At 40.9% G+C, this 12,648-nt stretch overlaps 1 protein-coding gene across 1 annotated transcript in view; it reads right to left on the reverse strand.

Annotated features, from left to right (window-relative positions):
- The window catches only part of LOC308094009 (uncharacterized protein), a gene marked incomplete at both ends in the record, with an annotated part of 6,366 nt that extends 1,572 nt beyond the window's left edge, over nucleotides 1-4,794 (reverse strand). Inside the window, 2 exons of the mRNA XM_080440436.1 lie at nucleotides 269-379; nucleotides 4,587-4,794. Coding sequence (XP_080296562.1) covers nucleotides 269-379; nucleotides 4,587-4,794 — 319 coding nt within the window. The remainder of the gene's footprint in view (nucleotides 1-268; nucleotides 380-4,586) is intronic.
- Between the last annotated feature and the right edge of the window lie 7,854 nt (nucleotides 4,795-12,648).

Consider the following 12,648-nt stretch of genomic DNA (forward strand, 5'->3'; position numbering starts at 1 on the left):
GGTGAGACTCCGCCAGATAAAGTGTGCTGAAAATAGCAATGGAGGAGTCACAAGTGTGTGCTTGTGTACCCAAAACACACAAATGTGGTGAAAAACAAGGTACTTTGCCAACAGAAATGGTCAATATGTCTGTCCCCTGCACATCTCATTCCAATACACCTGCCCCAAAATAGGACCCAATGTATTTAAAGCAACAGCCATCAACACTATTCCTGACAAAATTATACATGTAAACATATTGTTTATTGTTTATTATAGAATTACTCACTGTATATGACCAGGCCAGTGATGACAGCCAATAGGATTACACACAGCAGACCCAGCAGTCCCAGACACACTGCAGCAGCTCTGGAACCATTCTTCTTGGACTCATCAGAGCCTGAAAAACACAAGACAACCCTATGAGGATAGTTCAGATGATTAAAGTTTAAAATAAGTGACACCTTTTAACAAGTTATGATGTTTTTTGATAGATAACAAGCATTGGTGTACAGTAACAGAGTATGTACTTGAGTATTATATTTTTTTGATACTTACTACTCTACTTGAGTAAATTTCCAAGACAAATATTTTACTTTTACTCGAGTACATTTCTAGGAAGGCTGTACTGAGTACTTTTAAGCCCACTCCACACCAATGATTTGCCATTGTGTGTAATGTAATGGCTTGTTTTCATAGACCTTGCTGCTTGTTTCTCGCGTGAACCTGGCAACCCTGCTCTTCCATTGTTTGACACATAACGCTAATAATAAGCTGAGATTTGATGACATTGAAAAAAGGGTTTCGCAGTTGAGTTCAGATGGTAATGGTCAATGGCTGTGTGCAAATTCAGATCAATTGCTCCAGCCACTGAGGAGAACCGGGCACACATTTTTGCTCTCAGAGTTTTTTTTGCTCTTAGAGGTTGGTCAAATTATAGGAGGATGGCAGTTGCAGTTGACCTTAAAACGGTTTTGTTGCAAGGAGTTGCGACTAGTTGCATTGGTGCGGTTTGGCCTTTAGGTTGGCTGCTATTTTTTCTTCCCTAAAATGCAATTGGCCACACGTCTGCTCACACTAGCCGTGTTTCTGGCTTCCCCCTCCGCTCGCCTCTTTGTTTCATCTCGCATGGGTGTATAGGAGTAAAAGTATTTAGTTCTGGTTCCTCAGTCATCTCTATGTTTTTATAGGTGTTTCTGCGGCCTTTGTATAACATAGTGGTTCTACACGCAAGGACATCAGTGCATGCAGTGCAGGTGGTTAGAGAGTTACTTCTCTGAAACAAGAGTTACAAGGTCCTATAAATTAATTGTAAAAACATTACAGCAATGCATTGATATACAAATTAAGAAATGTACTTTTACTTTTACTTGTACTTTAAGTAATTTTAAGAGCATGTACTTTTACTTTTACTTGTACTTTAAGTATTTCTCAAAGCATGTACTTTTGAAGACTTTTTTACTCTTACTTGAATAACATTTTGACTGGGTTAGGGTTAGGGTTAGGGTTAGTGGAGTAAATTTGACCAGGAGTATCTGTACTCCTACTCAAGTATCTGTACTTCCTCCACCTCTGATAACAAGTAATACATCCTTAAAATTGGCTTAAGGCTGGCGGACCACAGCGACGTCACTCTGACTCAGACATAACCATAAACAAACCCGAAACGTCCATATAGGCATGTCATTATGACTCAGACATAACCATAAACAAACCCAATATGCCCATACATAGGCATACTGGAGATCCGGTTGTCCAGAGCACCAGATCCGACCGCAATGCACATATATGGTCATGTGCATTTATGCGTGAGCGCATCGGTAACAGTGTTGCCAGATTCTGTGAAAGAGAAACAAGCAACCAGGTCTAGGAAAACAAGCCCAAAAGAAGCAACTATGGGCCACATGAGCACTTACTACTTAGTACTTAAACCTACGGTATACATCGGCTATTTGAAAATAGCAGATCTACAAGCTCACAACGTGTCACATCGCGAGCGACACGTTGTTTCAAATAAAATTCTTGGTGGACACTATGAATCAGACTTATCGGTCGGATCGGTGGTGCGACATACTGTATACCAGTGTGAGTTCTTAAAGATGCAGTAAATTATATTTTTGTTTAGACAAAACAAAAATTGTTAAAACGTTAAAGTTAAAGTATTCTGAAAGTAGGCCTAATGTTTGCTTTAGAGTGTTTGTTCAGTTACAGGGGTCTCCCCGTCTCCAGTTCTTTAGTAAACAGAAAATATATTTTCTTTTGAACCTAATACCATGCATTTTGTCTTTTCTTTATTAAGAAATATGCTGTTATATATTTTTTTCTTTTAACTTTAATTTACTTAAAACCATGACAAGTTCATTAGATGTGTTTGCAGATGTATAGAGCGTCGCAGTTCCCGCCCACTTCCTGTTTTTTTTGGTGCCGGAAGAAAAAACTCAATGCATTTTTCCATTGACATTTCCAAAAATATTTATATCTATTAATTTAAGCCTCGAATCAAGCCATCACGAGATGACATGAATCATGACCATAAAACGTTTTTTTCTGTGATTTTTTTAAATTTTATATTTAATTATATGATATACTATATTTAATAAATACCCTTTGTTTTGCCGGTTTCAACAAAAAAAAAATCACAGAATCAAACGTTTATGGTCATGATTCATGTCATGTCATGATGGCTTGATTCGAGGCTTAAATTAATAGATATAAATATTTTTGGAAATGTCAATGGAAAAATGCATTGAGTTTTTTCTTCCGGCACCAAAAAAAACAGGAAGTGGGAGGGAACTGCGACGCTCTATTGGCCTATGTCATCCATATGATATCGTTGCTGTCGGGCAGAAACCAGCTACTGTAACTCAATTGTTTAGCTTTTTTTTTCATGAATCAGTGCTATTGAACACCCTTTACGTCTGTGTGTTGGTTAAACAAATATTGAACCAATGAATAGTATTAAAAAGTGCTTCTGACAAAACCAGCTAACTCCATTGGATCCTCAAACTGTCTGCTAAACCAGCTAACTCCACCAATGTGGGGTGGAGTTAGCTGCTTTTGCTGACTCCAGGCTCCACACCCTTTTGACCTCCAACCTCATTTAGAGCTTGGAGGTCCATTCAGCTGTTCTTATCAATGATGGACAAAACCTTTTTGTTTTGTTTTTTCATTTCCTGAAAAATGTTTGCCCGACAGCAGAGATATAGTAGGCCTACAGCCATCATTGGTCTCCAAGTGCTATGATAATGGGAACTGCACTAAGAACTTTGACAACAGGTACAACAGAAAGGCTATAACTGGTGTTGCATAAGTGGAGGAGGGCATGCGTTCATCATTCTCAACCAGCATTGCTCTAATTTGAATAAATAGTGAGGATAAGGTTAGTGTGCCTGTGCCACGCACACACACCCCATGGTATCAAATATCAAACCTTGTCAAGGTTTTTTTGTAGATTAAACAATGCAGAGCACATGAAATGCGTGGCTAATCACATATGAATAAATACAAACATTCAGTTAAAAGCAGCAAATAAGGTAATGATGTTCACATATGGCTGAACTGTCTGTCTGGCTGTCTGGCTGGTTGGTCATTCACAACGATACATTCACTCAGTAAAATACATTATCATTAGTGTTGGATTTATGAAGCAAACATTAACTGCACCACAAGTCAAGTGACGTTGTACATACAGTACTTATAAGAACACATTAAGTTGTCCTGCAAAAATTATGATCATTTTTGACAACATTCAGAGTTCATGTCACTGTTTCTGATCTTTTTAATAATTAGAGTATAGAGTGTTTTATTACGTTTTTTTTTTACATTTAGAGTAGCCAATAATTTTTACCCCTTTTTCTCCCCAATGTAGTTGTTATGCCAATTAATTCCTCCCCACACACATTTCTGTGTTGTCACTGCTGTCGTATCCTACTGACTCACCTGCCAGTGAGGAGCCCCCACCAGGAGGACGTAGAGCCTTCGTCCTACTCCTCCTTTCCAACACTCCCTGCTGACAAGTGCCGCCCCAGCCCGTAGGAGTACGTGCAATGACCGATATCACCCTCCCCGCCCCGCTCGGCTTCCCTCCCAGAACACGGGCCAATTGTGTTCGTGTAGACGCTCGACAAAGCCGCCTGCACCACGGTGCACCCCCCTGCGGCCGCCGGGGATTTTCGACAGATCAGAACACAGAAAACAGCCAAAACTGCGCATTTAGGTCTATAAAACCCAAGAGGACAGCGCCATACTGTACAGTAGTTATGAGGTCTAGATGAACGTGTACCTCGCCTCATTCTTGCTCTGTAAAGAACTTTGAGCTGCATTTCATGTCATGAAAGGTGCTATACCAATAAACGTTTATTATTATTACATTTATTATTATTATTATTATTACTATTACATGTATTATTATTATTATTATTGTTATTATTAATATTATTATTATTGTTATTATTATTATTATTATTATTATTATTATTATTATTATTATTATCATTATTATTATTATTATTATTATTATTATTATCTTCAGACACCACTACACCACTGCTCTTGCATAACAACCATAGATAGATGTGTTAGTTAATCATCGTAGCATTTAGTTTTACCGTCATGCTGCACTTGTGTTGTGTTCTGCTGTACAGCATCCTGCTGGGTACCAGGGTCAGGGTCAGGGTCAAGGTCGTCTGCAGTGACATAGATGTCTACCATCCTCTCCTCTCTCTCTCCTCTCTCCTCCATCTCCTGCTGCCTCTCTCTTCGGCCATATCTGACCTTCTTGGTCAGATCTGGTACGGCGTACACGTCCTCCGCCATTCTAGCTCATCGTCAAACTACACTCATTGTACAACTTGTTGGAGAACAGTAGTCACAAAAGAGGAAGTCTAACCTGCTAGACTCAACGGAACCTACTATGTTAACACTTTGAGCGTGACGTGCATGAGATAGATGCATTTGCCATGTTCTGAAACATCACAACCACAGGTCTCAGAAACGCAGAATGGGCGAATGTTGTTTCCTTCTCCAAAAATGTGCATACTTTAGTGGATGTCAGCAGCATCTACTGAACTGGTGTGGGAAAAAACACTCTATTATTTATATATAAAGTAACCCTTTTGAAAGTCACTACGCTGTTTTATTTTATCTAAAATTACTGTATTATTACTTTAATAAAAAAACATCTCAAATTGTAATAATTGTTCCTTTCAAGTGCTGCATTTCAAACTCGAATATCTGCTTGAAGATCACTTTAAATGATACAGTGAGCTTTAGCTAATGCTGACAAAAATATTCAGGTACATTCTGCAATTTTTAATGAATATGCACAAATTGTGCAGTGTGATAAAATATATTTTGCCCAGCTCGGTGTGAACATGTGGAACCGTCAACTGTAAAACATCTTGAGACATCATCAACATCAGGCAGTCATAGAGGTAGGAGGGTGCCAGACCATTGAGAGCTTTATGAACAAGTAAAATAGCCAATGTAGTTAAGCTAAAACTGGAGTAATATGTTCTCTCATCTTAGTTTTAGTTAAAACTCTGGGCGCTCGGGTGGCGCAGTGGTAAAGGCACTGCCCACTGAGGTTGTGGGTTCAAATCCACCGTGGTGCAGCCGGCTTTGTCGAGCGTCTACACGAACACAATTGGCCCGTGTTCGGGCGAGGGATATCGATCATTGCACGTACTCCTACGGGCTGGGGCGGCACCTGTCATCGGGGAGTGTTGGGCGGGAGGAGAAGGACGAAGGTTCTACGTCCTCCTGGTGGGGGCTCCTCACTGGCAGGTGAGTCAGTAGAATAAGACAGCAGTGACAACACAGAAATGTGTGTGGGGAGGAATTCATTGGCATAACAACTAAATTGGGTAGAAAAGGGGGTAAAAAATTATTGGCTACTCTAAAAAAAAAAAAAAAACTCTGTCTGCCACAGATGTGGCTATACTCTAATTATTAAAAAGATCAGAAACAGTGACAAGAACTCTGAATGTTGTAAAAAATTATCATATTTGCAGGACAACTTAATACAACGTCACTTGACTTGTGGTGCAGTTACTGTTTGCTTCATAAATCCAACACTAAATATAATTTATTTTACTGAGGGAATGTATCGTTGTGAATGACCAACCAGCCAGACCGACAGTTCAGCCACATGTGAACATCATTACTTTATTTGCTGCTTTTAACTGAATATTTGTATTTATTCATAATGATTAGCCACACATTTCATGTGCTCTGCATTGTTTAATCTACAAAAAAAACTTGACAAGGTTTGATATTTGATACCATGGGGTGTGTGTGCGTGGCACAGGCACACTGACCTTATCCTCACTATTTATTCAAATTAGAGCAATGCTGGTTGAGAACGATGAACGCATGCCCTCCTCCACTTATGCAATACCAGTTATAGCCTATCTGTTGTACCTGTTGTCAAAGTTCTTAGTGCAGTTCCCATTATCAAAGCACTTGGAGGCCTGTCGGGCAGAAACCAGGCTTGGCCTTGGCTTCTGAGGAGATAAGTAGGGGGACCAGTCCAAGGAGAGATGGCTATACAGATCAAACTCAACCAATTGTTATGTCATGTACATACAAGGCACAATGATGGGTATTGGGTAAGATGTTTACGACCAATGACAAATTGCCAGACACAATGAGAGTCCAGTGACTCATATAACATGTCACCATAATCTGCCAGAGGCAAGAATGCTGCCGAAACAAAGTATTGCTAGCTCTAAGGGAGAAACAGGATTTATTTATGCAGTAAAAGCCTAACTTCACTTCAAGGATAGAGACTAAGTTAAGTGAGGCTTAAACGATAATTGGGGATCGATGAGAAGCCCAAGTAGCCTACGCACAGAAAAATAATGGTTCTTAAATGGTTCTTTAAAAGGCTGTATGGTTCCACAGAGAACCATCAACTACTAAAGAACCATTTGATCTAGTGAATGGTTCTTCATGTTCCTCATCTAGTTCTAGAGCACCTTGCTTTTGTCAAAGTTCTCTGAGGAACCTTTGAACTCTTAAACCATGTCTTAATAGGCAGACATTCATCGAAAATAGCAGATCTACGAGCTCACACTGTGAGCTTGTAGATCTGCTATTTTCAACAAACACATTTCAGCCGGTTGATGAAGTTTATATGGTTTAAGGGGTTTAATAAAATTTCAAAAAGTTTCAAATAAATGGTCGGAAAGGTTCTTTCTAGGACCAAAAATGGTTATTCTATGGCATCACTCTGAAGAACCAGTTTTGGTTCCAGTTGGCACCTTTATTTTTCTGTGTGTACTCAGCTTGAGTCTAGTTTGTTTACATTTCCTTGGGGAAATACAATAATTGGAAGATTTGGCTTTAACTGCAGTAACTAGTGCTGGAATAACAGCATGAGTTTAGTTCTGCATGCATTTAATACCAACTTTACTTTAGTTGCTGCAGGTGGGACTGAATTACATTACATTCAGACGGCAAAGGTCAAAGGTCTGTACAACAGATAACAATCTAACATAAATGTCAGCCTAAAAATGGTATAAAGCATAATACATTTTCACATAGGTTGTTAACATATATGGAGAAATATCTACACATCCTGTGTTGGCCCTAACAAGGAACCTTGTGGCGAAAAAGAGGAAGCCCTGCCAACTGAACACATTGCATTGTAGTAGACTGATACATAGCAGTTGGCAGAACAGGATGCTGCTGGCTTGGACAAGCCAATGTAGTGTGGAATATTTATTGACAAAGAGGCTGTGGTCAACTATATCACAGATAACGCTTTCAACAAATCAATGAGTGTTGCTGTGCAGATTCTTATGCAATCCAGCTCCTCGATGACATCATTTATGACCACAACTAGGCTATCTCATGGCCACTGCTGAAATACCCTGACCTCTCAGACAAATGGAGAAATCCACCAGGCAGCATGTCACATTATCACCAATTACCTCATGGCTTAACACCGTAGGGAGCTCATTTGACCTCGTTCCCCCAAAATGCAGCTCAAACATGTGGGAACAGTCACACTGCACAGACACAGGGCACAGCACAGCCTATCCAACAGTCTGTTTCTGCTATAACTACAGTGTCTAAACTGTCTATCATTCTCACAGGGCCCTGCAGGCTGCGGGCCGTGGAACACAAGTTCCACTAAGTTCCACGGTTAATGCGGCCCTGGAAACAAGCCCCTGGGGCTTTTTTGTGTTATCCTTTTAACATAACTTTTGGCTGCACGGGGTCATGCTTATGTTCCCTCAGCCTTATGTTCCCTCAGCCCTATGTTCCCTCAATACCTAACACATAGTTTTTCCATCCAAATTAGACCTATATTCCCTCAGCCCTATGTTCCCCAATCCCAAATTAGACCCTATGTTCCCTCAGCCCTATGTTCCCCAATCCCAAATTATACCCTATGTTCCCTCAGCTTTATGTTCCCTCAGCCCTATGTTCCTTCAAGATCACATAGCCCTTTGATTGATTGATTGATTGATATCTTTATTGATCATGAAATAAAACATTTGTCACATGTAACATACATCTGACCCACCATAATCAAAAGGATGATGCAAAAAATCTTAAAGTTTGTTTCCATTGCGGTCCCTTCCATAATGTGTTGGTGAGGTCACCTGTTGGGGTCCACTGAAAGGGGGTGCAATGATGCACCTCGCCAGTCCGGATACTACGTTTGTGACGTCGACCAGCGAAACATTTATTGGCAAGGCGCCAGAAAGGTGGCTTGTGTAAACAAACCTGCGTGTGATTCCAAATGCATAAAGATAACTGATAGTAGGGGGAATTATGTGAAAAATCATACGAGGTGGATACAGGCATGACATTTGGCACACATGTAAACTGTAAACATGTAAACTCAACATCATGTGTGTGCATGTCTGTGTGTAGGGGACACAGGGAAACTGTCAGAACCTTCCCTAAAACATCCGGGACAACGCTCCATACGTCCCAGACTTCCAAACTGTGGAACAAACTCCCCTTTGCATTTAAAACTACAGACTCACTCCCAATTTTCCACCGTAATCTGAAGACACCTCAGACTCCACTTTAGCCTGTAGCACTTGACCTAGCCTCGATGACCATGCAGTCGTATGCAAAGGTTAAAATGTAATTTCCTAGAGTTTGTATAGTTTCAATGTACGTATCATTTATTTTTTTATATTGTACTATGTAGTAATAGACTGATGCTAGGTTCTTGTTTGACCTATGATCCTATTACTGAGGCACTACACTGTCTCTATGCATTTGATGGACGTGTTTACCTTGTTGTAAATCACTCTGGATTAAGAGCATCTGCTAAATGCCTAAATTGTAAATTGTAAATTGTAAATTGTAAAAACGGCACAGGCTTATGAAAGAGCTTTTTCACTTTATAGGAGAAAACTGAAGACAAAAGATTAAAAAAAAGAGAAGTATGACTACGTTACAGAAGTGGTACATTTTATCACCAACTTCATGTCATGGGTGGACTGGAAACAAAAGTCAGCCTGGGAATATTAATTACAGTGGCCCTCATATTTGTAATTAAAGAAATAGTAATAATGATAAGTAGTGAAAGCTCATTTGTCAATAAAATAAATACAATAAAATAAATACAAATTAAAGGGCCCCAGCATGATAATCGGTCAAGAGTACCAGTATTGTACTGCACATGGCTTATGAAACTATTTCATGTTTTGATACTACTTGCCTTTTACGTTGTGGGAGGAAACTGATTACAAAAAGATAAAATATGAGAGAAAGGAGCAGTTACAGAAGTGGTCAATTTCATCATCAACTTTATGTTGAAATGTGTGTGTGTGTGTGTGTGTGTGTGTGTGTGTGTGTGTGTGTGTGTGTGTGTGTGTGTGTGTGTGTGTGTGTGTGTGTGTGTGTGTGTGCGCGCGCGACACACCTGGGGGTGTGTCCCGTAACCTGGGGGTTACGGGACGTCAGAATAATGGGCTGTCTGAATAATGACATGGCACCGTCAGCACTCGCTATGCAACACTTTTAATAACACACAGCAGCAGAAGGAAATGGACACATGTATCAGACATGTGGGTGTGAACTGTGGTTTACAATATAGGACATTATTCGAGTCACGCTCAAAAGTGTGGACTTGGTACTGCAGTACGTTCAGCTGACAAGCTTTTTAATGGGTTAAACTGTAAAAATGCTTAGGGCTTATCAATAAATCATTATCATTCATTTTCGTAACTTCTATATAAAGTATGTACTGGACTGGGTCTATTATTTAACTTCTCTGTTTTCAAAATGTTGTACTTTTTGTGTCATGACATTGCAAGCCTACCCCCTAACCCTAACCCTAACCCTTGGTCAGTCAATCAGTCAGTCTGTCTGTCTGTTCTGCATGTTTCTCCTCAGTGGGTTGAGCAATTGATCTGAACTTGCACACAGGCATTGACCATTAGCATAATTATGCAGACAGTGACGTGGCCCGTTTTTCAATTCCCCCAAATTTAAGCTGTTTATTAACGTTTTTGTGTAAACACCGGAGATTCAGAGTTTGGGCTATGGGATCTCTTGTCATGGTTACGCTTTTACACCCATGACGGCAGAAAACGCCAGGACAGACAGACACTGCCTGCAAACTTATAAAGGACTGTTTTATGAGCGGGACGGCGCTTTAGATATCATCTCCATAGCACTAGCACGCAGACCGACAGGTGCAATGTTCGAATCCAGGTTGTGTTATTAGCATGTCGGAATAACGGCGTAAACAGCGTAAACTTCTCATGGTTGTGGGTGGCACACACACACTACACTTCAACAGGATTAAATCAGTGTCGAAAACTTAACTACACATACCGAGCACATAACCCAAAAGTCTGCATATAGTTTGTCTGCGCACATCGTGGTGTATGGACTAGTACGTACGTATTTTTTGTGTAAAAATCTGTCTATAACTTTTTGACGACGGGACGCGTCCGGGGTGCATATCCCCCCACGGGTATGGACTAGTAGGGTCTAATTTGGGAAGTGGGAACATAGGGCTGAGGGAACATAGGGTCTAATTTGGGATGGGGGGATGTAGGGCTGAGGGAACATAGAGCTGAGGGAACAGCTCTATGTTCAGCCGGGAGCGTACTTGAGTACGCTCCCGGCTGCACTACCTGCACCGTTAATAATCCCGTTAATAGTATTCAATAAAAAATCCATCAATCAAATCTTGGATTCTTAAAGGGATAGTTCACCCCCAAAATTACCTTTTTTCTATCCATTAGTCACCCCATGCAGACTTGAATTCATGTTTTTTGTCACATTCCTGAGCCAATAATTTGATGACCGGCAGCAGTTCCGGTAGGAGACACAAAGAGTCTCCTTTGTGTCTCCTACCGGAACCACTGCCTACCGGTCCGCCGGTCATCAAATTATTGGCTTAGGAATGCGACAAAAAAAAAAAAATATCCATGAATTCAAGTCTCCATGGGGTGACTAATCGGTGAACTATCCCTTTAACAGCAGATTTGTGAATGTGTGCTCTCCCGTTTGTTTTCACAAGTCCTCGTGTTTTCACTTGTGTATTTATTTTGTATTTGAGTTGCTGAGGTCTAAAGGTGTGTGCAGTTTCAGATACTGTAACCACATGCACCACACCATGCAGCCAAGGAACAACGGCAACACAAAAACAACAGGATCACTTGTCAGCTGCTCTTTCATTAGTCTTCGCGTCTGCGTGTGTGTGTGTGTGCGTGCACGTGCACGTGCACGTGCACGTGCACATGCATGTGTGTGTGTGTGTGTGTGTGTGTGTGTGTGTGTGTGTGTGTGTGTGTGTGTGTGTGTGTGTGTGTGTGTGTGTGTGCGTGCGTGCGTGCGTGTGCGTGTGTGTGTGTGACTGAGAGAGAGAGAGAGAGAGAGAGAGAGAGAGAGAGAGAGAGAGAGAGAGAGAGAGAGAGAGAGAGAGACAGACAGACAGACAGACAGACAGACAGACAGACAGACAGACAGACAGACAGACAGACAGACAGACAGACAGACAGACAGACAGACAGACAGACAGACAGAGTGTGAGAGAGAGATGGAGAGCGTATCTGTCTTTGCGTGTGAACAGAAAGCGGAAGGAAAATGATGATGCTTCATGTTTTTTTTTAACACACTCCAGTGTCAGTGCAGTCTGACATGCAATCTAATTTTCTCCTTTCACCCACAAACAGGCGTCATTAAATCCCACACCAGACAAACATGTTTATATCAGAGAATTAATGCCAGATGATTCACAGTGACAGGTCGTCCGTCAAGCCTCTGACAAAGTGGAGCATGTCTGAACACGACCTTGCTGTGTGCTCTCAACAAAGCTCCCGTCATTTAGGTCACAGTCACTTTAGGACAGTGTGGTTCTCAGAATTCTTCATGTCAATGACCCCCCAAATGAATATCTATTGTGAGCATGTTGTGAGCTGTAAATCTGCTGATTTTCAAATAACCCAATATAAGGTTAAAGTGGTTAAACTGATGTTGATGCCATATTAACACATTTTGCTGGGGTAAGAACTATCTGTTCTTAGAAGTAATAGGAGCTAGGCAGTGGCCTTGCTCCTATTACTTCTAAGAACAGATAGTTCATCAGGGCTTTAACAAAGTGTTTTATATGGTGAGGGCTGGAAGGGTGCATTTGTGATAATCACTGTACACAGCAATTGTAGAAGCAGTCCCACAGTGGCAACA

Source organism: Gymnoscopelus braueri (genome assembly GCF_963280865.1).
Source record: "Gymnoscopelus braueri genome assembly, chromosome: 2".
Lineage (NCBI taxonomy): Eukaryota > Metazoa > Chordata > Actinopteri > Myctophiformes > Myctophidae > Gymnoscopelus > Gymnoscopelus braueri.